General features: G+C 39.3%; 1 protein-coding gene across 8 annotated transcripts in view; it reads right to left on the bottom strand.

Annotated features, from left to right (window-relative positions):
• Positions 1-627: 627 nt before the first annotated feature.
• tfec (transcription factor EC) overlaps positions 628-22,355 on the bottom strand; it is a 46,944-nt gene continuing 25,216 nt past the window's right edge. Inside the window, exons 1-8 of one of the 8 annotated variants that reach the window (XM_041977504.1) lie at positions 11,635-11,784; positions 7,846-8,100; positions 7,037-7,138; positions 4,885-5,005; positions 3,841-3,897; positions 3,652-3,727; positions 2,591-2,738; positions 628-1,883 (exon numbers count right to left, since the gene is read on the bottom strand). In XM_041977504.1, the coding sequence (XP_041833438.1) occupies positions 1,377-1,883; positions 2,591-2,738; positions 3,652-3,727; positions 3,841-3,897; positions 4,885-5,005; positions 7,037-7,138; positions 7,846-8,100; positions 11,635-11,688 (1,320 nt within the window). In that variant the 5' untranslated portion in view covers positions 11,689-11,784 and the 3' untranslated portion in view covers positions 628-1,376. The other 7 variants (XM_041977507.1, XM_041977506.1, XM_041977503.1 and 4 more) reach the window with 7 other exon arrangements.

The raw sequence follows: 22,355 nt of genomic DNA on the forward strand, positions 1-22,355 counted from the left end.
TTTTATAAATCATAACTAGACAGAGTTGTAGTTTTCAAATTGTATAATTAGATTTAAATCTTTTTTTTTTTCTTTACTATGCCAACTAACTTTGTTACTAATAAAGATCATTCATGATCATTTTCCCACAGAATGGAGAGACACATATCATCCTACTTTCCTCAAAGGAAACTTTCTTAGCTTGCTGCTAACAGCACTCAAAGCTACTCCCCAACTGTTTCCATTATTCATCCTCAAGAGCTCATCAGCTCACAGTAGACTCATCAGAATTATCACTCCTCCTCTACTTGTCTTTATTATCCAATTTCCCTCCTCTCTTTTTCTTTGTGCCACTCACTTCCAATCAGCCACCTTGTGAGCCAGTTCTTCACCTTTTGCCATCCAACTTCTTTAGCTTTGCTCACTCTTTGGACACCACACTCATTTTACGTTTGAATAAGTGGCTCACGATTCTGCCTTTCATGCGAATGCATGTGTTTTGTGTGGAGTTTGGATTTGTTTCTGTTCATGTTACCTGTTACTGATTTGTGCCTGATGATTCACTAAAGTGCTTTATTAAGGATGGTGGCTACATCAGGAAGATGGAGCTTTTTTGTTAAAGATGACAACAAAATATATTGCAGGCAATGTCAAAAAAAAGGGGTTTATTATTACATTTTTCCCACCCCTACTAAGAATAAAAAAGGTAGCGTGTTAGATAGTAATATATATATCAATATCTTTTTATGAATACATGGATTAAAACATATATAAATACAAAAACTCTCAAACAAAAACATTTAAAAGACAGACAAGGCCACGGACATGTTAGGCACTGAGGTGAGTACATTAGTTCTCTTTTCAAACAAAACTGGGAGTTTAAAAGAGGCCCCTCATATAATGCATATGTCTTGTTAAAATCCTTTTGTGAAGTAGAAATATTTTTATTAAAAAAAGGGGGAAAGGGGGAGAGTTTGAGCACATTTTTAGTTATGTTGTATAGCCACCACAGTGTTGACTTAAAATACAGCAGGTAAAATCATGTGATAAATGTCTCCCTTTTTCTTACAAGTCTGCTTCTGCTCTGTCTGGGAGGCAGAGAAAGGCAATAATTGTCTATAATAAAGTTTAAAAAAGCGGGAGTGGTCATGGTATGTCTCTGGTCCCGCCAAACTTTAAAACATGTCGGCTTCTGGGACAGTGGAGCTTTTTATAAAGAAGTGGGACTTTGAAGGGTTTTATCAAGTACTGTCATTTAAATTACTTGCAACCCTGACAGGGATCACAACTGCATGCCCAGGTCCATCAGTTGGCTCTGTGTATGCCCTTTACAGCTGGGGTTTACAGCTGTGCAGTCATGAAGTGATCACAGCAGCATGCTGCCGAAGCGGGCACCCTTATAGGTCGTCGCCCTCGGCGGAGCTGAAGCTGCTCCTGCGGCTGCTGTCCTTGGATGCACCTTCAGGGGAGCCAGCTGAGAGGAGTGGGTCAGTGCCAAACGGCGACAGCGGGTCATCCATTAGGATCTCGTCTAGCTGGTGCTCTTCCTTTAGCGTGGCGGTGAAGAAGTCTGTAAAGTGGGACAGTGGGTCGGAGAACGTGGTGCAAGCATCTGCGCCAGGGATGTGATCCTGTGGCCCACTGACAGCAGCAATGGGCGGCACACCGGTCACCACGGCTATCCTCTGGAGGTAGTCGCTGTTTGGGTCCTCCTGGTAGAGGGGCGGCTGCTGCGGTTGCGGGGCCTGGGGAGGAGATTGCTGCTGCTGCTGCTGCTGCTGCTGTTGTTGTTGTTGTTGTTGCTGCTGCTGCTGCTGTTTGAGAAGGTGGGAAGATAACTCGACTGTCCCCAAGGCAGTGGCCATGTTTGGGAGTCCATGTGCTCGCGCCTGGATCTCAAGCTCCTGCAAAAAGAGCAGGAATTAGTTTTATCTAGTCTTTTTACACACATGATAATTAAACAGGGAGTAGCTTTGACACAATCACCACCACACCTTGTTTTTTTTATTTTTACATCTCCTCCACATACTGAGGTCAGGTAGGGATGTATAGATGTTTCTCTCCCACACAATTGATGCTTATCACCTTTGAGTGTCATCGCAAAGCCCTGTTTTGACCTTTTGTTATCAATCCTTTATCATCATTAGTAGTCATTGTTTCCTGAGTTTTTGTTTTCTTTTTTTCTTTTAAGGTGACTTTGTATTCTTCCCATCACTGAAGCAAACTCAGAAATGCCATGATCTTCGTTTGCATATAAACATACATGTGCCAATACGTGTCTTTCAACATGCCTAAACTGTTGCTGTCTTTTATTTTATTCATAAGTGAATTAGCTCTGACTTATGTGAGATGAGATTTACAAAGTGGAATGACTTTTTACAAATAACAGTGATGAGGGGGGTGCGTCTCAGTTAACTCAACAGGAATAGCCTGGAAGCATTACAGTCAAAAAGTCCGTATAGCTGATCGGCAGCTCAGATTGTCTTAAAATTTCCTCTCTTTTCTAATTCCCTCTGAGAGTTACTGCAAGTTATTGCTTCAACCATGTGTTTCATCGCCGTTTTTACAACCAAAGCACACTAAACACATAATGACTGTTAGATTTTATTACCTGGATCCTCAGCAGCAGCCTCCTGTTGGCTTGCTCCAACTTCTTCTGACGGCTTTCCAGCTCCCGAGCGTGCTGCTGCTCCTTCTGCAGCCACCTTATGTACTCCACCGAGGCCTTAAGTATGGTGCCTTTGTTCCACCTCATGTCACTGCAGATAGGACAGATGTACAGTATAACCTTTTACACACAACCCCCTGATGTAGCAGAATATCCTTTGCAATAAAAAAAAGGGGGGGAATAGGGAAAAGTTTTAACATAGGTTTTTTTTTACCCCTTTTTATGATATGAATAAGAAATGGAGACTTACATGGGGCAATTATTCATCCTTGGACATTACACAGGGACATAGAATGGGGATTTTAATAGAATAGTTAAGTAGCTATGTGGAAAGTCCATTCTTGTACCTCCTTGTTCAGTAAAATTAATCCTCGAGTAAAAATAGGTGAGGGAAAATGAGCTAAGTAGGAAGGCACGGAGAAAAATGGAGCTTTGGACTTAAGGTGCTAGAGTGCAAGTCATTCTTTTGCAGGTATTATTACTTTTTTTTTCTTAAAAAGGACAAGGGACCTGCAGTAAAATTGTCCTTTTCCACACGGTTTGATCAGCGCCAATAATCTCTTTTATCCTGTGTTAATGGCACAGTGACAACGCTAACCTTCCATTTAAATTCGAAGCAAAGTTCAACTGCGAATAGATGGACGGTGTTCTACGCTCCGTCTCTGTGTTCCAATTGTGCTTCAAACTTCGATTCAAATGGCGTGGCCCTCTTCTATGCATTTGACCCTTTCCTCATCATTCATGCTTTGAGCTGAACTGCCGGGACCCGACGAGGAGACGTACATCTCTAAGTGGGCAGACTGTAACGGAAGTTTAAGTGCAGCCCTTGAAACTTGACTGAAATGTGCTTGAGTAGCCATTTGAATTCAATGAGCAACATGTAAAGTGTTAAAGAGAATTTAATAAGATTCTCCCTCTACATGAGCTCTTGGAATCGTTTAGGTGATAAAAAAGTGAAACGGGGGCATTGTTTCAGTCAATATATTCAAGATTTTGCAACTTACGGGTCGTTCGACTTTGGTATGAGAGTCCCAAGCTCCTTAATTCTGTAGTTAATGTTGTATCTTCGCCTTCTTTCAACTAAGCAGAGCAAGAAATAAAAAACAAGAGTTGATTAGAGTATTGTCAGATGACGTGCAAAGCTATTGCTCATTCCCAACTAATGAGTTAAAAGCCAGCAAAGGAACACTTACTCAGATTATGGTTGTCTTTCTTCTGCCTCTCTTTGGCCATCACCCTGGTGTCATGCTCTGTCAAAAAATAAATCACAAAGGAGAGCAAATGGATTAGCAATGCACACTGATTTAGAAACTGAAAGACAACGAACACAAAACTACACAGAGGGTCTAGTCAGTAGACACACAATCAGTTGTTTTGAGGGAGTTCAGAGTCAGGGTCACAGTGTAAAGCTTCTGTGCTTTGGTCTGCACTGCAGACACAAGCCTGACCTCCTTACACACACACACACACACACACGCGCACACAGAGCCCAGTTTATCCCCTCTGGCATGTCTGAAGCTCATTGTAAAAGAAAAAATAAAGTGACCACTTTTAGACTACTTATTCTGCAATTAAGACATTTTAGCAAATTCACTAATCTGTCCTGGAGAGGGACAAAAATGCCAGTGCATCCATATTTGTATTCACATTCTTGCAAATTACATAGTTAGGGACCTGAGATTGGATTTCCCAATTTGTCTCTGTTGATTCAATCAAGACAATTTAAGGTCTGTGTAACAGCCCATTGTTCTCTCTGCCCACACTTAAATGAAACGGATGGTAATTTACTTATTTGCCCATTGAGAGTGAAGGATTCTTCAGGCATCCTTTCTATTTCCTAAGTCAATTAGAGTTTTTTAGCTTTATCCTTAGGATTAATAAGAAATGTCTAAAGGGCATGCTGAGTTTGTGGTGAAAAAGCCTACACATTTCTGAAGCTAATTAAGAAACTCTGTGACAAGCAGGACATTGTCAAATACCAGACAGAAATAATCATGCGCTTTTTTTGCCTGACACACACAACTGAATTTAGCTCAAATGGTTTGCCAGCACGTTGCCTGTTTTAGTTAACAAGTTTCTCTTCCTCCATCAAAGCATCAGAGCATAAAGGAAACACCTCTTTTGTTCTACTTTTTGTATGTTTTTGAGTTTTAATTCTCCAAATAACAAAGAGAACCTTAACTTTTTTTTTTTTAACTAATTAGTTGTTTGCTCAATACTATGGTATGAGTTCATACCTGTGTATTCCCTTTTTACAGTGAGCTTTGTGGGATTAGATGTGGGGCTCATTCCACCATTAGGGGGGTTCATACCTTGTTCACCCCCATAGACGTCCAGCATGCTGCTACTGAGGGACACCTACAAGGAGGAAAGAGGGGACAGACAGAGAAAGGGGGAAGGGTCAAACGAAGGGGAAGCACATTTATATTTCAAAGAAGCACGTGATTTTCACACTTAGACAAAAACTACAAAGTAAATAGTTGTTTTTAGCTGCTGTGTGGCTTTGTGGAGCATTGACAAAAATGACAAGAGGTGAGTAGAATAATCAGAGCCCCCAGGCCTTTGACTGGACTTCCCAACAGGGGGCTGTAGTCTCTCATCTGCCACAGCAGGGCAGGACAAACTGTGCTGTGACCCCCCCGAGTTGTTGCCATGTTTGTGATTACTTGCTTGCCTTGCATGACAAAGAGTAAAACAACTTAACAAGAATGGAAGCTAACTGTAACCTTATTAGACAGTCCTTGGTGCTGACCTCCAACCCAGACTTGCTGCTTTCTACGGGTTGATTTTACCAAATGCTTTGCCTTGATCCACAAAAGGCACCATTTTCAAAACCCTCTCAGTTGAAACACTGATGCACTCTGTGTTTAAAAACAGCATCCCATTAGATGAAAAGGCTAGCTAGGTCAACCGCCTGAACAGAGGCAAAACTGTTTTCCTATGGGTCTCTTCTTGTCTGGGAAAGCATGCCTCGCCCCTGCCATAATAACGCCTTTTCACAGATCAGGGAGCGTCAAGATATAGCGTGCTGACACACATGTGTGTCTAATTCGCATTTGTGTATTTATGGGAAAAAAATCCTACAGAAGTCACCATTCCATGATGCGCACAGCCAATTTTATCCATGACATGTGTGTCAAATGTTACTACCGGAGTGGTGAATGGGATAAGACTGCATGTCAAGTCAAGAGATGGGATGGAATGTGTGTTTTAAATTTGTTTTTGTTTTTTTTCCAACTTTTTAGTGCTTTCTGCACCCCGGTATAATGCTTTAAATCTTTCATGTAAAGCACTTTGAATTGTCTTGTACATGAAATGTGCTATACAAATAAACTTGCCTTGCCTTGCAAGTGAGGAAAGAGGAGTAGAAACAACTACCAATATTAGAGAATAGAAAAAGGAGAGAAAAGGGAGGAGGCAAACATGCACATGAAAACGAAGGATTGCAACAATTCTCTTTCTGCTTCTACTGTAATCATTTCAATCCCTTCCCTGTCTGCATTCCTAAATGTGTTGACAGGGCGAAACAATGTGATGCATCGTATTGTATGACTAATTAGGATGAATTGATCCATTTAAGCATGGTATCATTTCTGAACAAGCCCATGGGGAGTACATGCATTAGGCCAATCCAACGGCTCAGTAACTCCTTCCAACCAAATCTCTCACTCTTCTCTCTTCAGTTGCGCTTCTGTCTTCTTTGGAAGTCTACTGATTCTTCCATTCCTCCTCCGACTCTGCTCCTTATCTCTTCCTCCCTAGCTCATTCCTTTTCTGTCACACTATCTGCTGTGTTTTACTCTGTTTCACTTTATCTGCATGGAGGATAATTTTGTATCTACGTGCATATCAGAAACTCTGCATTTGCAACAGATGGGGCCATATTCTCCAACCAAACAGATCTTTTAACTGCTTCCTGACCATGAATCCTTCTGATAGTTTGCAATGTTTTCTCATTAGCTCTCTTGACAGGGGTGGACTTCAATGAGACATTGTCCTTCATTTTTATAAAAACTTAATCTACTTTGTTAAACATCTTTAGTGATGTGACAAATGTTGCTAAGCCTGAGTGAACTTTGACTCGGCTCTTGGCTTAAGCTGACCTCAAAGTGAGGCAGGTCCCCTTTTTCCCAAGCTAGTCAAGCCGGCAACTGAATGTTTGGGTGGATGAAGAACACTTTCAAGCCTCTATTAATCTTTAAAAGAGAGATATCAGTTGATAAAAGTGACATATACCTAACCACGTCTGCCTTGAGGTGCTCAACAAACAAAAGCGGGGTGATTCAGAAAGCATTGCAAAAGACATGCAAAAGTGTGGATAATCTGATGGATTTAATGCAGAGTTAAAATGTAGCCGTTAAAGCAAGACTTAATGTGATTCATACTTACATTGTTTTGCATTATGATGTTAGGCTCCATGCAATCCAAGCCTCCATCATTGAAACCGGATTCAAGACTAATTAGGTCATCAATAACTTCATCCATTGGAAACTAAAAGAAAACAGTAATTTCAGTGTACTCAAGGACAGATCCATGATGTTTGTATACTGTCCAAGTCTTTTGAGATCGCAACATTCAAACCATACTAGCCATGAAAACAGGGAGGAACTGTTGACAGATTAATCCAATAACAGAAAAGTTCTTCACAGCCACGCTCAGTGGTTTTATTAGCACTGATGGCGGGAAAAACATGCATCTGTTACTAAACTAGTTTCCTCCATTGAAAGAGTTCTCTCATCAGAGACTGCATGTCTGAAGTTATTGATGAGCACATCAGAGAGAGAGGGCGATCAATAGCAGCACCACTTTGTTTAGATGATAAGTTACTTTCTGCTTAAAGATTCAAAGCCAGTCCAGATATGAATTAAGTCCTTGGTGCTTCTGAAGTATCTGTATGTTAACTATCCATCCCAACAAAGTGCCTGCAGTGATATATTGCTCTTGATTGGAAAGCATTAAGAAATACAGCAGATCTCAAAAATCAACAGGAGAAGATATTTTAGCAGGAATTCAGAATGTTGACGGGAAATGCTTCAAGGATGTTGTGAAATCTTTGAAAATCATGACCCACAGTTTATCAGTATGTGACCAAGGCTGTGGCTCAGAATTTTTGTTGCGATGTGACTCAGGCACATTTCGAACTCTCTCATTTTCAGTTCCATATATTTATCATTCATTTTCTTTCTTTTTCCACCTACCTCGCTGTCATGATTGGCCATGGTGAGCAGGGTAACAGGGCTGTTGGGGTTGCTGCTGTCGCTGACAGGAGGCATGTGTCCGTTCCTCATGATTGGCACCGTGGCAAGCGGCTGGCCAGGGGTGTGTGGATGTGGCACGGAGTGGCCTGATCCAGCAGAAGAGGCCAGTTTGGAGCCCAGCGTCAGGTACTGCTTCACCGGTTGATTCTGGCTTTGATGGAGGTGGAACTTGGAGTTTTCTAGGTGGCTTTGTACCTGCAGAGAAAAGAAAATGAATTTTTAGTTGACATAGTCATCTTAAGAGAAAATTAGATCAGTATGTAGGCGATTGCACATGGTTTCTCGTCTGCTGATACAGGGCTGACTCAAAGTGTGCTCATAGGAGCTGCAAAATTATCAGTTTCAACACATGTATATAAATGTCCTAATATTAGTCACTGAGGTACAGTAAACTTTCAGGCTTGGCATTGTTTTTTGATAGTGTAAGTTGGCGCACATGTTGTTTGGTGCATTCATTCTCAAGGTTTTGTTTTGTTTTCTTTTGTTTTCTTTTGTTTTTCTTGTAAAAAAACATCTCATCCAATGGTTTTTGTGCTAGCTTTTTACTAAAAAAAGATATTTTAGGTGTAGGTTAGAGTATTTTCCTGAGACCTGAGCTGAAGTTTGAAAACAAAGTAATTTTCCTTTGTACCTTTATCAGTAATCTTACAATGCATTAAAGAAAACTTAATAAAACATGAAAACACAAAGAAATTATTTATTATATAACTTTGATTTCCTTACTTTTGAAGCTCTGGTTGCATCCCGCATTTTGTAGTAACTGCAGTCACTTAAGTGTGGCATTCTCAGAAAAGCTGGTAATCTTCGGTTTGGTTTATTCGCGTTTAGCAGCAGGTCAATTTTAGGGATCCAGATCTGCTGCTGACGTCCCGTTAAGCTGCTGACTTCTCAGTGAGTGTCTGTCCCTTCCAGGCTCCTACCAGTGTTTTATAAAGGCCCCTAAGTGAACTAATTAGGCCCACAGCTGGGCGTAAGCCTTTATGTTGCGTAGCATGATAATCACTTCAAACAGCAGACTGTTAGATCATCCAGGGTTTGATCACTGCAGGATATCTGCCTTTAGTGTCTATCACTAATTCATCTGGACCGCCCCTTTCTGTTTGGCTGACCAATCAACGGTCATCTCCCAAAGTCCTCTGCCGTCCGCTTCAGGGGTTGTGTAGCACAATTGACCCTTGTTCCCCAATGAGGGTTTTAAATAACTCCTCTAATGCCATTTTTAACCAAGGCATTTCATTCATTCATTGTTTTATTTGCAGACAGTGAAGCATTTTATCAGTTTCAGGTAAAATAAGTGCAATAAAGTTATTTTGAGGTCTTTGTTATTAAAGGAGAGCTATTTTCAGACAGAACATCTCACCTTAAATGGCCAGTTTTCTTCCTTGCTTGGTTCTCACAAATAAGTTCACTATTGTAATTCTATTAGTTAATGGCTTGGAAGGTATTTTGGAGAGCAAGGATGATATTTGTAATTTAAGCAGTGATCAGAGTTATTTTTGTCATTTATTAGTAGTTAGTTTATTAATCTTTATATTTTTTTTCTACTTTAAATAACCCAATGACCACTTTTTTCCATGAGTGACCAAAGCTAATCAGTCAGAGCCAGAAGTAACTCTGATAAGCAGCAGTGTTAGTGGTGTATCAGATTCGGTAAGCTTTGCATGATATTTAACTGACTAAGGAAGTGAAACCTGCCATTTAAAAAAAAAAAGATTTCTCTTTTTATCCGGCCCTTCTTCTTCTTTTAAGGTTTTTCTGACAAATTAATTTGTTGAAACTGATTATATCTTTTCCACTAAGCACAATTATGTTTGCTGACTTATAACAACAGGACTTTTTTTTTTCTTTTTTTAACGGATTAAATGTCAAATGGTACGCCACTCAAAACTTTTAGCTTTTAGCTTGCAACGTACCAGCGGACCCAAGCTTCTTAAATTCTCCTTGTCAGCTGGACTAGCTGTCCTAATTCACTACTCATCCACCTAACTGAGAACAAGCTCATCACAATACTCAACTTGTCAGTTGTAACTGAGAGCTCCTATCTGACTTCTCCTGGCCAAACAAGATCCCAGTTGTTAGCCAATCAACATTTTTTTCCACTACGGATAGCAGGAGGGATGCCAGAGCTGCTACACATCGCATCTGCTTTGTGTGACAGCGGATTGTCCTGGTTTCACTTCAGCCCTCTCACTACTGTAAATGCCGGAGACACGCTTGTTATCCACTTAAGGGTATCTGATTAGATTTGCGCAGTAATGGTGCTTCAGTCACCAAGGCCAGTCGTGACAATGGTGGGCCTGTGCATGTGTGAAGTGAAATTTGATCTCTGCCTGCCATACACATGGGATAGGAATGAGATAAGAATCTAATCAATCAAGGTTCAAGTTTGGGATTGTTGTGCATGTTTTGAGACCTTTCAGTTTTTCTCTTTTTCGGTAAGGCCAACAGCACCTGCCTCAACAATTGAGGCTGTATCTGAGAAGAGGTCACAGGTTCACTCTCTGTTTTCACAAATTAGCACTGTTACTGCTGACATGCAAACGTGTAGTAAGCTGGAGGGGCTTTTGCATTCTTTTGTTAAAGTTGCTGTTTGATTAACACAAATTCCTGATCAACTGGCTTAATTTCAGAGGAACCCTTGAATGTATATTAGCACAATTTACTCTGTGTTATATGATCAATTGGCAGTTTTACTTCCTGTGTCCAGATAAACGATCTAAATTTGTTAGTCATTAGAAAATCTGCAGTACTTTCCTAATGTCATTATTCTCATTACAGATGCTTAATCCCTAAAATAAGGATGTAAGATCCAGATTACTACCCATTCTATTTCTTTTCCTCCTCAACCAAACTTCCTCCCCACTCTCGTCAGGAACATTCCCAGATGAGTTTTGCTTGAATTCACCGGGTTAATCAAATTCAACAAGCTCACAAACAGTAACAGCAGTTAAAAAATATATCACAGCAATGCCTTGGTTAAAATTTAAGAGAAAACTATATCCATGCTCTGCTCTATCCAAAACCTTAGAATCTGCTTTGATGTATTCTCTTAAAGCATGCTTTCTTCAGCCCCTCTCTCTGCAATGCATTTAATAATTGTCATTTACCTCACAGTTAAAAGGTGTATTTCTCTCATCCACACTGAAATGCTGCACTCAGTCATTCTAACAGACGAACTCCCAGCTTTTTCCTCAAGTCAAAAAGCTCTTACCAAACACAGTTTCAGTCTTGCCCAAGTTCTTCTTTCACTTCAGAAAAATCCAACAACTTATGAAACACTGGGTGATGGTGACATTAGGTAGCTGTACAAATTGTGGACAAACTTTGTCAGAGGTTTGGATTCATTTCTGCAAAAACACTTTGCTTTATACCATTTTATCACGGTGACAGAATGCAGAGTGGAAATGTTGAATGATCTTTTTCCTCATCTTGAATCTAAGATAAGATGAAAGTGGAACAAAAAGCCTCCTCAGTTATGCTTACTGTATTTTTGCTGAGACTGCTACCAGTAAATAGCTGTAACCAGAGACTAGATTGCGAAATATGTGGGAAGATAAAAGTTGGATAGAGAACTTATCAAAAAATTTGCATTTCATGGTGACTATTCAGTTATTCATTATACATGGCTGACAACCCCTTTTTCATGTAACACAAATACAAGCAAATGTACTTTTCTAAATTCGCCTTGAAGTCCGTTGGCTTTACTGTATGTAAGTGGATGCCCCCTACCTGCAGAAGTTGGATCTTTGTCAAGGTGATCACTTTGACCACACAACGGCTCATGGCTATCCAGAGTGGCAGCGTCTCCCCACCACAGGAGCTGCAGAAGCTTACAGAACAAGAAAAATGCTCATCTGCTACAGCTGTGTCTCGAACCGAGACATGAGAACAAGAAGAGGAAGAAGAATAAAGGTGCAGCAGCCTCCTTCCTGAGCTTTTGGAGAAATATCAGTAAGGAAGGCATGATACATCAGCTTATTTGGGAGCTGCACGGGCCGTTTCCTGTGTGCATGTTTCTGGTCAGAAAAAGGCCTGACAGAGGCAAAAGTACAGATGGCAGTTTGGGGGTTGTGTGTAGAAGAGAAATAAGTTGACAGAATGTAAGTTCCTGCTTGTGGATCACTTCGCTTTCCTGCCTGCAGAAGATCAAGCTCAGCTCAGCACATTCTGCCAGGTTATCTTCATGACACTCACTTCCCTTGGAACACCACTAAACCACCACAGTTATAGTTTCAGCTAGAGAAACACAATGAAACCTCTGCATATGTATAAATTTACTAAATGAGGTATTCAATATGTTCATGCAAATTTGTTATCAAATGCTGGAACTAGAAAATTTAGAAATGTTAAGTGCTGGTCCAATTTTGTCAAAGTTACTCAGAAGTTGAACTAAAATCACTGTCCAGTAATTTCAGCCTTTTTTTTTTTTTTTTTTTTTTTTTTTTGTCCAAACTGGCCCCAGCACTGAATGCTTTTTCCACTGTTTCCATCCTTGTCTTTGACCCGGAAGTAACAGAGGAAGCCAATACACAGAAGAAGAGTTAGAAGCTGCTGACAACACAGAAACAGGAAAAAGGGATAGCATGAATCATGTTTAAGTAAATGAAGCAAGTTTAGTGTACAGCACCTTTAGAGATTTCTGATTCACTACTACACATAGTACCAATTTGCCACCAGATTAATTGTTGTAGAGGTTTACCAAAAAAATTAATTAATCTAACAATCCAAAAACAAGCCTATTGCCACCTACTGCTACAGTTTTCTTTTGCCGGGACAAGGACGGTAGTCCAGTAGTTGCGTAGTTAGTATGAAACTGCAGTTGGCCCATCTAGAATGGCTATCAGGGACCATTAATATCCTGTTTTCTTTTGCAGATTTAAATAAATAAATAAATTAATCAGAACTCTACAAAACTGTAGGGTTGGTTAGGAACAAAACAAGACCGTTCAGAAATTTCAGATAAATCTGATGCTCCGACATGTATTTGTTGTGTTTAACTTGTAACACGTTAGCATAACGTGTTAGCTCAGTGTTAGCTCAGAATATTTGTGGTGCTTTTCAGTTGACTCGTAATTCTGAGTGCCTGAAAGTAAATGATGTCGTTACTAGGTAATTAATATTCGTCATGCACCAACCTGAAAAAATTGATCCCTTTCAAAATAGCCAGTTTGTGAGAATCTACTGTAGCGCTAGACCGCTACACTACAATTATGCCATATGTTTCTTGAAACTCAGAAACATTCACTGTGAGAACACCAGCCAATTTTGAAGGTAATGGTTGAAAAATCATATTGACACAACATTTTACGAGAAACCCCACCTTAACAATTTAATTGTCAATAAAAACTCTGTGCTAATTACACTGGAAACTTAACGGACACAAAACATATTAGAAAACAAAATGTAGTAAAGACAACAATGGATTGCACATAGTATTTAGCACAGCTGTCTTGAAATCTGGAATTATTTCTGGCAAAAACTACTTCGGTAAAATGACTTTGGAAAACTACTGGAACGCATGATTACCTCGTCTATTCACATGTAGGCTCGGACACTTTCTGGACTATACTAAAACAACAAAAAGTCTCATCTGACATGTAAATCCCTTTTTAAAAAGTGAAATTTAGCAAATGTCAGAGCTAAACAACTTCTGCGACTTGACAGATTGAGAGCTGCAGTTTTATTCTCATAGCTGATTCAGTGATTATTGCAAACAGAAACTGGGGGTTTTATACCTTTTGATACACCGTAATAAACACATCAGAATTAATTTGAGGACATTGAATGTAATAAGACAAATTGAATCACAATGATTCACTTAAATCAGGCCAACATAGATTATGTTTTTTGAAGAGGAAGTCTCCTTTCAGCTGTTAAAATGCAGTTTGTCCTGCACGTGTTCATGGAAGATGATTCGATTAGACACAGAATGCCAGTGTTTATATGTCTGTACAGTAATCTGTGCAAGTCTCAGTCAGATACTTGAACAGTATTTATGTTGCTGTCTCTACAATTCTTTGCCCTGATTTGAATTTGACATGTGCTTTTTTTATTTGATGTACTATTATAACAATATAAATCAAGGCCTGTTGATGTCTGCAGACTCCATTGCCTTACCCGTCTCCATCCACCATTACCCATGTGTGTATTTGTCTGTTTTTTTGTTTATTTGATGTTCTCTTTGTGTACAGTCTGGCAGATCTATCCAAATTCCTGGTTGGCCATTTTTGGCTCATCTTGGCTCAAGCCACAAGTCCTCACCTTTGTTAGTCCCTGTGCAAAGCATGTTTTAAACATCAGGGACTTCCTGTAAGAGCTGGCCCGCTTCTGAGACAACACTTCAAAGTGCATCTCCTACATCTGAGGACTGTTTTATCCTGCTAGAAAAGGAATGCATAATGGGCACAGCACCACTGCACTTTTAATGATTCTCATATGAATTAAATATTACTGCTATTTTAACTGGATTACACGTGAAATTGTGTGTGATGGTTGAGTCAGTGTGTTCTTGTTACCTTGATGAAATATTGAATTTAGGAAAATAGTTTGTTTAACAATTCTGTGAAAATAATTAGCAATCATACTTAAAGAAAGCTCGCTGTACATATTTTTGCTTCACCACTAGCGTTGCAATCATACTAAAGTAGCAGTTTGATAAACACTTTTTTTTTACAACTTCAATTCAGAAATTGGCAAGCAAAGTAAAGTAAAACAATATATATATATATATATATATATATATATATATATATATATATATATATATATGTATTGCATTTTTTGCAGACAAATTCTGACCTTGAAACATTTAAAAGTATTTTAACTTTCTTACTGACTCATTTCACTTCATTTGTACAAATTTAACAAATGTTATATAAACAACTTCAGTCAACTGAGAAAGTTGAGAGCTTATGGGAGGAGAAGGCAGAAGCAGTTCAGCCCAGCCTTTCAGTCGGTACAGAGGAGATGTAATTAGTCAAAATGGAATAATAAGATTTTTACCACTAAATCAGTTAGGACACATTATTGTCTGTAAGCAGTGAAAAGGAGCCTGTTCACAGGAACACCTGAGAGGTTGTAGATCCTCTGCACACATGCATATATTCTCGATGCATGCACAGTGCTTTACAGAGACATACTTGTAAAACTTAGCCTCTTATGTATCCTGTTGACAGATTAGTTGGTAGGCTTGCAAGATTACCAACGACTAACAACCAGTTACTAGTAAAGATTTTTCCATTTGGTCTCATCTGATCTTGCAAGCCAACATCTAAAATCTGTTTTTCCTTTCTTCCTTTTTGCTTATGAGTTTATGTATGTAGTACATTCATAAAGCAAAGGGATAATTCCTCACCCAAGTTGTAACACTTTCATCCTTTTATGGATGTGTGCCACATTATGTTTGACCCCCGGTTTGAACCCACTTCCATGTCAGCTCTTACTTTATTTTTAGTCATACCATTGTTTAAATTTAGCTTCACATTCTTCAGAGCAACTTCAAATGAGGGGGCATGCAGACTTCCAATGTGCACAAAAATAAGCAGGGCAAAGCTTAACATACAAAACATAAAGAAAAAGAGTAAATTAATTAAATAATGTATACAATTAAAAGTCTTGTTTGGCCACCAAATGATCTTAATACATATTAAGCACATGGATTTTATGATCCGTAAAGTCCAGTCTTGGAAGGATGATTGTTCACTGGCACAAATCCAGAACTATAGACTAGCAGATCCTGGTTAATAAGTAAAATCATTGCATTTTAATTTATAGCTGCTTTTTGTTTTTAGTCACATTTTGGTTTTGTTGCTTTATATTCCAGTGTGTTGTTACTCACATAATGCTGTATTAAGAAGTCAGCATCAGTGATAAGGATTATGGGTTAACTGCCATGTCATAGTTCTGAAAGGGAAACCTCATCCTTGGCCCTCACTGTCCAGTGAGCTGGAACAGGATGGGCTGGTGTTTGGCGTTGCTTCTCCAAATGATGTCAGAAAGCTTGAGTATAGACAACCTTTAATCTCTCACTTTGGCAGACAGTGAAAAGGAGCCCCAGTGAGCTCCAACTATAACTATAACGATGAAGTCTTATTAAAAATATGCACATGATTGATTGCAAAACAGTTGTAGCTCAGGATGTTAAAGGCCTTTAAAGCCTAGGACAAAGAAATCTTTGATGACACAAGCAAGTATATGTTTTCTTAAGTATAAAGCTGCTTTCCCACTGTAGGAACTTTTTAAAGTTCCTGTAACCTTTACAGGAATAAGGCCATTTCTCCACACATTCGGACAGATAGAAACTAGCGATCACGGCCCTCATTTCCTATAACCATGTTGCTCCTACTCCGAGGCGGGTTCTTTTCAAGGTTCCATAGGAACCCACATGACGTAGGTGTGTGGCAATTGGTAGCTACGCCCCTTACCAGATTTCCGCTTATTCATCTCTGCTTTTTGTTGCCTCGCCATTTTTAAAAACTCCTGTTGCAGCTACACATAACAATATATTAGCTTATGGTGTTGTTGTTTTTTTCTCACTTTATTTCTCGCGGGTTTTGTTTTGTTGTTGTGTGGCACTAAAGTAGCACGTCACTGTCACGGGCAGTTGCATCACATCGGTCCCTGACTCATGTGCGAATGCAAAATGAAACAGTTCCCCTGGGAAAGGGTAGTTCATAGAACAATTCGGGGTTGACTCTTCTTACAACTGCATTCTTAAAAATTCTCTGTCCAAATGCGGCTCAAATGCGTTAAAATTAAATTAAAAAAGCTCAAATTCAAGCTGGGGAAGCTCATCAGTCTTTATATCTTCCCTCTAATATACAGTATGCAACAGCAACCAGCTGACATTTAATAGAATCAAAGTCTTAGATTGTGAAGAACACGTGTTAGGACTTAGTTTAGGGTTAAAGGAAAAGAGAACATAAAGGAAATTATTTCTGGCAGTACAATATCACTGTTAATTGGCTCTTTGTTTCAGATTTTCATTCTTGTGATCAGGTAAAAGAATTCTAGATTGAATCTTATCCCAGCTCATAGCCACAGTGTGTCTGCACAGTGAAAGCATGAAGATTCAGCATCAGGAGCTGTGTAAAGTTCAGCTGTCTGCAGTTCAGCTGTAATCATTCTCAGAAAAATATTTTTCTGGATGAATTCATCAAATCAGAACAAATAAGAGGATTGTTAGTTTGTATCTGCTGGCTGGTTATCAGCTATTTTACTGAGTTGTAGCCTTTATTTAAAAAAGAAAATGTTTGATATGTTTTTATCATATCTAAAAATTAACTATAAGATAAGATCCTGTCTACAGTAAAACAAATTTTCTTCATACTTTATAGTATGTCTGGTACAGTGGCAGTGTGTATCATACAATATATATAATGTTTTTAACTAGTTGTTTCCACCCTATCCCATTACATTTAATCAGATCATCTGTTTATATCTGTTTATATTTTTTTACTTGACTGTTAGTTATGTTTTAAAACTATTTATACTCAGTATTTAGACTCAGGTGCAAAGTGTTGTTCATGTTTTATCACTGTGATTTCAATGAAACCATACCCTAAGCCTAGAACTGTAGGGGTAAATATATTCTGTAGCATACAGTATATTTAATAGAAAACTATTCTGGATAAAACTTTGAATCAATTGATCTTTTATCTCTGACAAGAAGAGCAAAATCAGAAACATTCAGAGGATCTTACCAATAAAAAGTTTATTTGTGGGCTAAATTTTCAGGGCACTGTTCAAAAGCTTTTGGTGGACATATATTGATTAGCCACCTCATCCCCCCCCGATTCCCCATCCCTAATCCTAAATTTGATTGTGGAAAATTAAATAATGCAATAGCTGTTTAATGAGAACTAAGCAGAAAATTAAATCAACTTTGACCTTACCCGAGCTAATAATATATGGTTTGTGCTGCGGACAAAGAGCCGTTTGTTTGCTTGCGTCTGGCTATCTTTGTGCCTCTGCCGTTTGAACGAGTAAGCTGCTGTGATGGAAGGAGTGCCAGAGCTCTTCTTCCCAGCATGAGAGGAAGAGAAAGAATAAAAGGGAAGAACAACCAGGCCTGCAACTTTGATCCAATGCTTACCTGTATCTTGAGTGTATCATACAACATTTAGTTCTGACAAATACTGGACATCAGTGTTGATTTAGGGTTTAACATAACTTTTTACTGTAGATGTAGCCATGGTTGTTAGCCAATGACCAGGCTGGTACTGGATGTGCTTGGAACAATATACTCTGAGAGCCACAGCCATACACAACCAATTTTATGTGGGACTAAGGTTATAACCAAATTTACAAAATGTAAACCCCAAGCAATAACGCGAGTGGTTTTAGTTAAAATTCTAAAAAGAAAAAAAAAAAAAAATCCCCATACACCCCACATGCAAATCTACTATTTTGTTTATGCAATTAGTGCTATAAAAATATCCTTATTTATTTTCCAGTTCCTATCATCCATCTCTGCCAGTAACCCTGTCTTATCACGCCAATTCCTAGTCTTGGCTAAATTGAGTAATTAGCTGTGCCTGAGTTCAATTTTTTGTTTTTTCCATCATTTGAGAACTACCAGTTCCAAGTGTGTTACACAGTCTCTGTCTCTGCCAACCTTTCTCACTCAGTCCCTTCAGTGTGAATGCCAACCATTTCTTTGAGCAAATAGGGTTAAAAATGCCATAAATTCACCTTTAGACACATGACTTAAATTACTTAAACCCAGAGCGGAACTAAAGTGGTTTTATTAAATATTACCACCACCAACCAATATGTACCAATTATGTTGGACAGGCTATTTATTAGGGCACTTGTCAATCTTTTTGCTTTTGTGGATCTGTTCTCTTAAAGTCACTGTGTTGTGCTTTGTTTATGTCAGACCACTAAAACATAGAGAAACTGTTTGATTAAATGCTCTTTACCTATTTGACTGCATAGGTACCCACATGGGTGGTGATAGGAAAGACAGAATCTAACTTATATGTAAAAATTTAACTTTAAATCTTCTCCACACCTTAACCAAATTTCTTTTACAGTCCTAGTCAAAATGACTTGCACCTCTGTAAAATAACTTATACTTTTCAATGTTTTATGGAATGAATGCAAATGAACAAATGTATATTACAATCAAATATCTAAACAACAGAATATCCAGGAAGATTTGGAAAGAAAAAACTCACTGAAGTCAGTGAAAGTAAGACAATTACAGAGCTACACCTACAGAGCTTTATCTGACCATAATTTATATGGGGCAACGGTTTTGGCTGTATCATATGCAACACATTATACCAAGCAGATTTCTATGGGTACAGCTGTTAATTAGAAAGGCACAGCAAAACATGTATTCCTACTGTATTCCTACTGTAAGCAACAGTGTTTCTGGGATAGTTTTTTTTTTTTAACTTGTCTTGTCGAGAATCATATGAAGCAGAATGATGGTCTGGCTGCTGTGTTGTTGGAACAAATTTGCTTGCCAAGGGGAGCTTTATGGGTATAAGGCTCCTCTTCATAAACTTATTATTATTATTTTTTTTTTTGTCTTATTTATTTATTTTGAATTACGGAATTTACATAATCTTGCTGGATCTGATCAGAGGGGACAGACAAAAGGAGAACAGTGAACAGAAGTTAAAGGGAAAGTAGAAAAAAGAAAGAGGAGACAAAGATAAAAATATGTGAAGGCAACGACCCTTTAATCCAACCTAACCAACAGACAGCCAACTGCTACAACAGAGAATTTCCTACAGCTTTAACAGGTAAACAAAGCTGACAATCATCAGGACCTCTTAAAATAAATAGATAAAAAACAAAAAACAAACATGTATCACAACAACAACAACCAAAGTACCAAAAACACATGCAAAAAAACTGAAAATAAAAGTAACTCTTAGTTTATAATCCCACTGGACAACTCAGTGATTGTGTCAGCATGCAGAGTGCTCAGAGATGAGCAAAATCGTGCAAATGCAACCACACTTCTATGGAGGCTAAAGGCAGACTAGGGCAGCCCAGAGGCCAGGGGAATTAGCAGCAATCCTGGAGCACGAACCCCAGCAACCCCAGCCAGAGTGGGGACGGAGCACAGGCCCCAGTGGACCAAGATCGTCAGCCCCCGATCCCGCCAGGTACCGGTTATCCAGGGCGGCCAGAGCGAAGGGCCCAGAGCCTACCACACCCCACCCAGATTAAGCAGACTGGGCACCCCCCTAGGGCCAGCAGCCCATGGGGGCAACCACCTCCCTCTGTCTGCCCCCGGTGGTGCCCAGGAAACAGGTCTGTGAGGGGGCAGTGGGAGAGGCCAGACCCATGGCCCACCACCACCAAGTCCACACAGGCCTCCCCAAAAGTGCACGTGACCCCCACCCCCTCCCCACATACACACACACACACACACACACACACTAAAAAATGTTGGGTTAAAAACAACCCAAAATGGGTTATTTTTTAACCCAACACTGGTTAAATATTGGACAGAACACATGCTGGGTTATTTTGACCCAACAAGTTGGGTTGGTTTCCCTAAACCAACAGTTGGGTTGTTCTAATAACCCAACCATAGGGTCAATTTGACTTTACTGCTGGGTTCTTTCTACCCAATCATTTGGGTTGCCAATTTCTAATCAATATAATTAAATATTATGGTCATTATATATTGATTAAATATATTGACACAAAAAATTCAATTTTTTTTTTTATTAAACTTTAGAGTCCACAAAATATTTTAAGCAACAACATTTTCTATTAAAATAGAGAACAGTGAATACTTAACACAATAAATACCACAAACTTATTAACATTAAATATTTTAAAACATTGGATATTTTCTTATAAATATCTTAAATTGTAATACACATATATCTTATCATAACACTAAGTAATTTCTATCTAAAAACAGGGGAACAGGTACTTAATCTTTTCAGAACAAAAAAACTATACTATCTAAACACAATATCTCCAGAAAAAAAGGGGTGTTTTGTCCTCCCCGAGATAACAGAGAACGCTTGGGAATACTGCGTCCCGCTGTCCAGCAGGAGGACATAGGGGCAGGATCTTGATGTTTTTGCCTGGTCCAAGTATTCAACCATGTTGATTCCGACCTATGATGAGAAATGAAAGTAGGTAAATATCTCTACAGGGACAAAGCAACAAACAACTCAAGCTCTTTCAACCCATTCCTTCACAAACTTTGATGAAACCCCTTCCACTGAAGTTACATCTCTGGCAAACTCAAGCTGGCTAATGCGGCGCGTGCTAACCGTTAAAAAACGTTTCTCACAAGCCATCGCTAACTACAAATGACCGAGAGCTAACAATCACTGCTACAGACGTTCATATTACAAATATACACGGTTACTAAAATAAACTTTATACATATGATTCATATACATGAAACAATAGTGAAAATGTAACAAACCTCGCTGTGTAAAGTAGTGTCGCTCCGGTAAGATATTCTCGGGCTTCTCCTTCCCTTCACCCAGGACTCTGGCCAAACGGCTGCAACCGGTGGGGTAACGGTACTGTTTGTCGCGCATGCGCGAACATCGACCCAACATGTTGGGTAGTCCCAAATGACCCAACACAGTATAATGGGAAATTCAACCCAACAGCTAATAACTCAACTACCAACAACAATAACCCGGCAAGTTGGGTTCTTAGATTACCCAACTTAATGAAAACAACCCAATTAAACTACCCAACAGTCTCAACCCAGCTGTTGGGTTAAAAAAATAACCCAACATTTTTTTGTGTGCACAAACCTCTAATTTCCACCCCCAAACACACCACAGCACCTCCCCCTATGAACCCCTGAATGCCCCTCAGCCCCCGTTTAAACACGTACACCCCCACTGTCCCTGGGTCCCGGGATGGCAGCTAGAGACATGGGGGCATGCACCTGTTGTTAATGACTTTCTAAATTATGTACTTGAAACGAAGGATGCCAATAATTATAAGACAATGCAATTCAGGTGTGTGCCAAAGGGGAAAGACATCAGCAAGGATCCTGGAGAAGCAACTGTTGCTCTCCAAACACGGTGGAGTTCAACATTCTACAGTGTGAAAGATTATTCATGTGTGGAAAACATTCAATACAGTTATCAATCCTACCCGGAGTGGATATCCCAGCAAGTTCACTTTAAGCTGAGACAAGATCTACGTATTAGATTCTAATCAGCATTTTAGTTGTTTCAGTTCATGACTGTACCGTTAGAGAAAGACTGAACATGAATAGGAAGGGTTGCCTGGGGAAAGCTTCTTTTCTCTGAACAATTCTGGTTTAGCAGATGAGACCAAGGTGTAGATGTTTGGTGATAATGCACAACAGCACATTTAGAGAAAACCAAACACAGCATATCAGCACAAACACAACTGTCAAGCACGGTAGTGAAGGCTTGTTCATTCGGCCTTCTTTTGCAGACACAGGCACCTTGCAATCAATCAGCTGATCATAA

The sequence above is a fragment of the Melanotaenia boesemani genome, chromosome 23, assembly GCF_017639745.1.
Source record: "Melanotaenia boesemani isolate fMelBoe1 chromosome 23, fMelBoe1.pri, whole genome shotgun sequence".
NCBI classification, from domain to species: Eukaryota; Metazoa; Chordata; class Actinopteri; order Atheriniformes; family Melanotaeniidae; genus Melanotaenia; species Melanotaenia boesemani.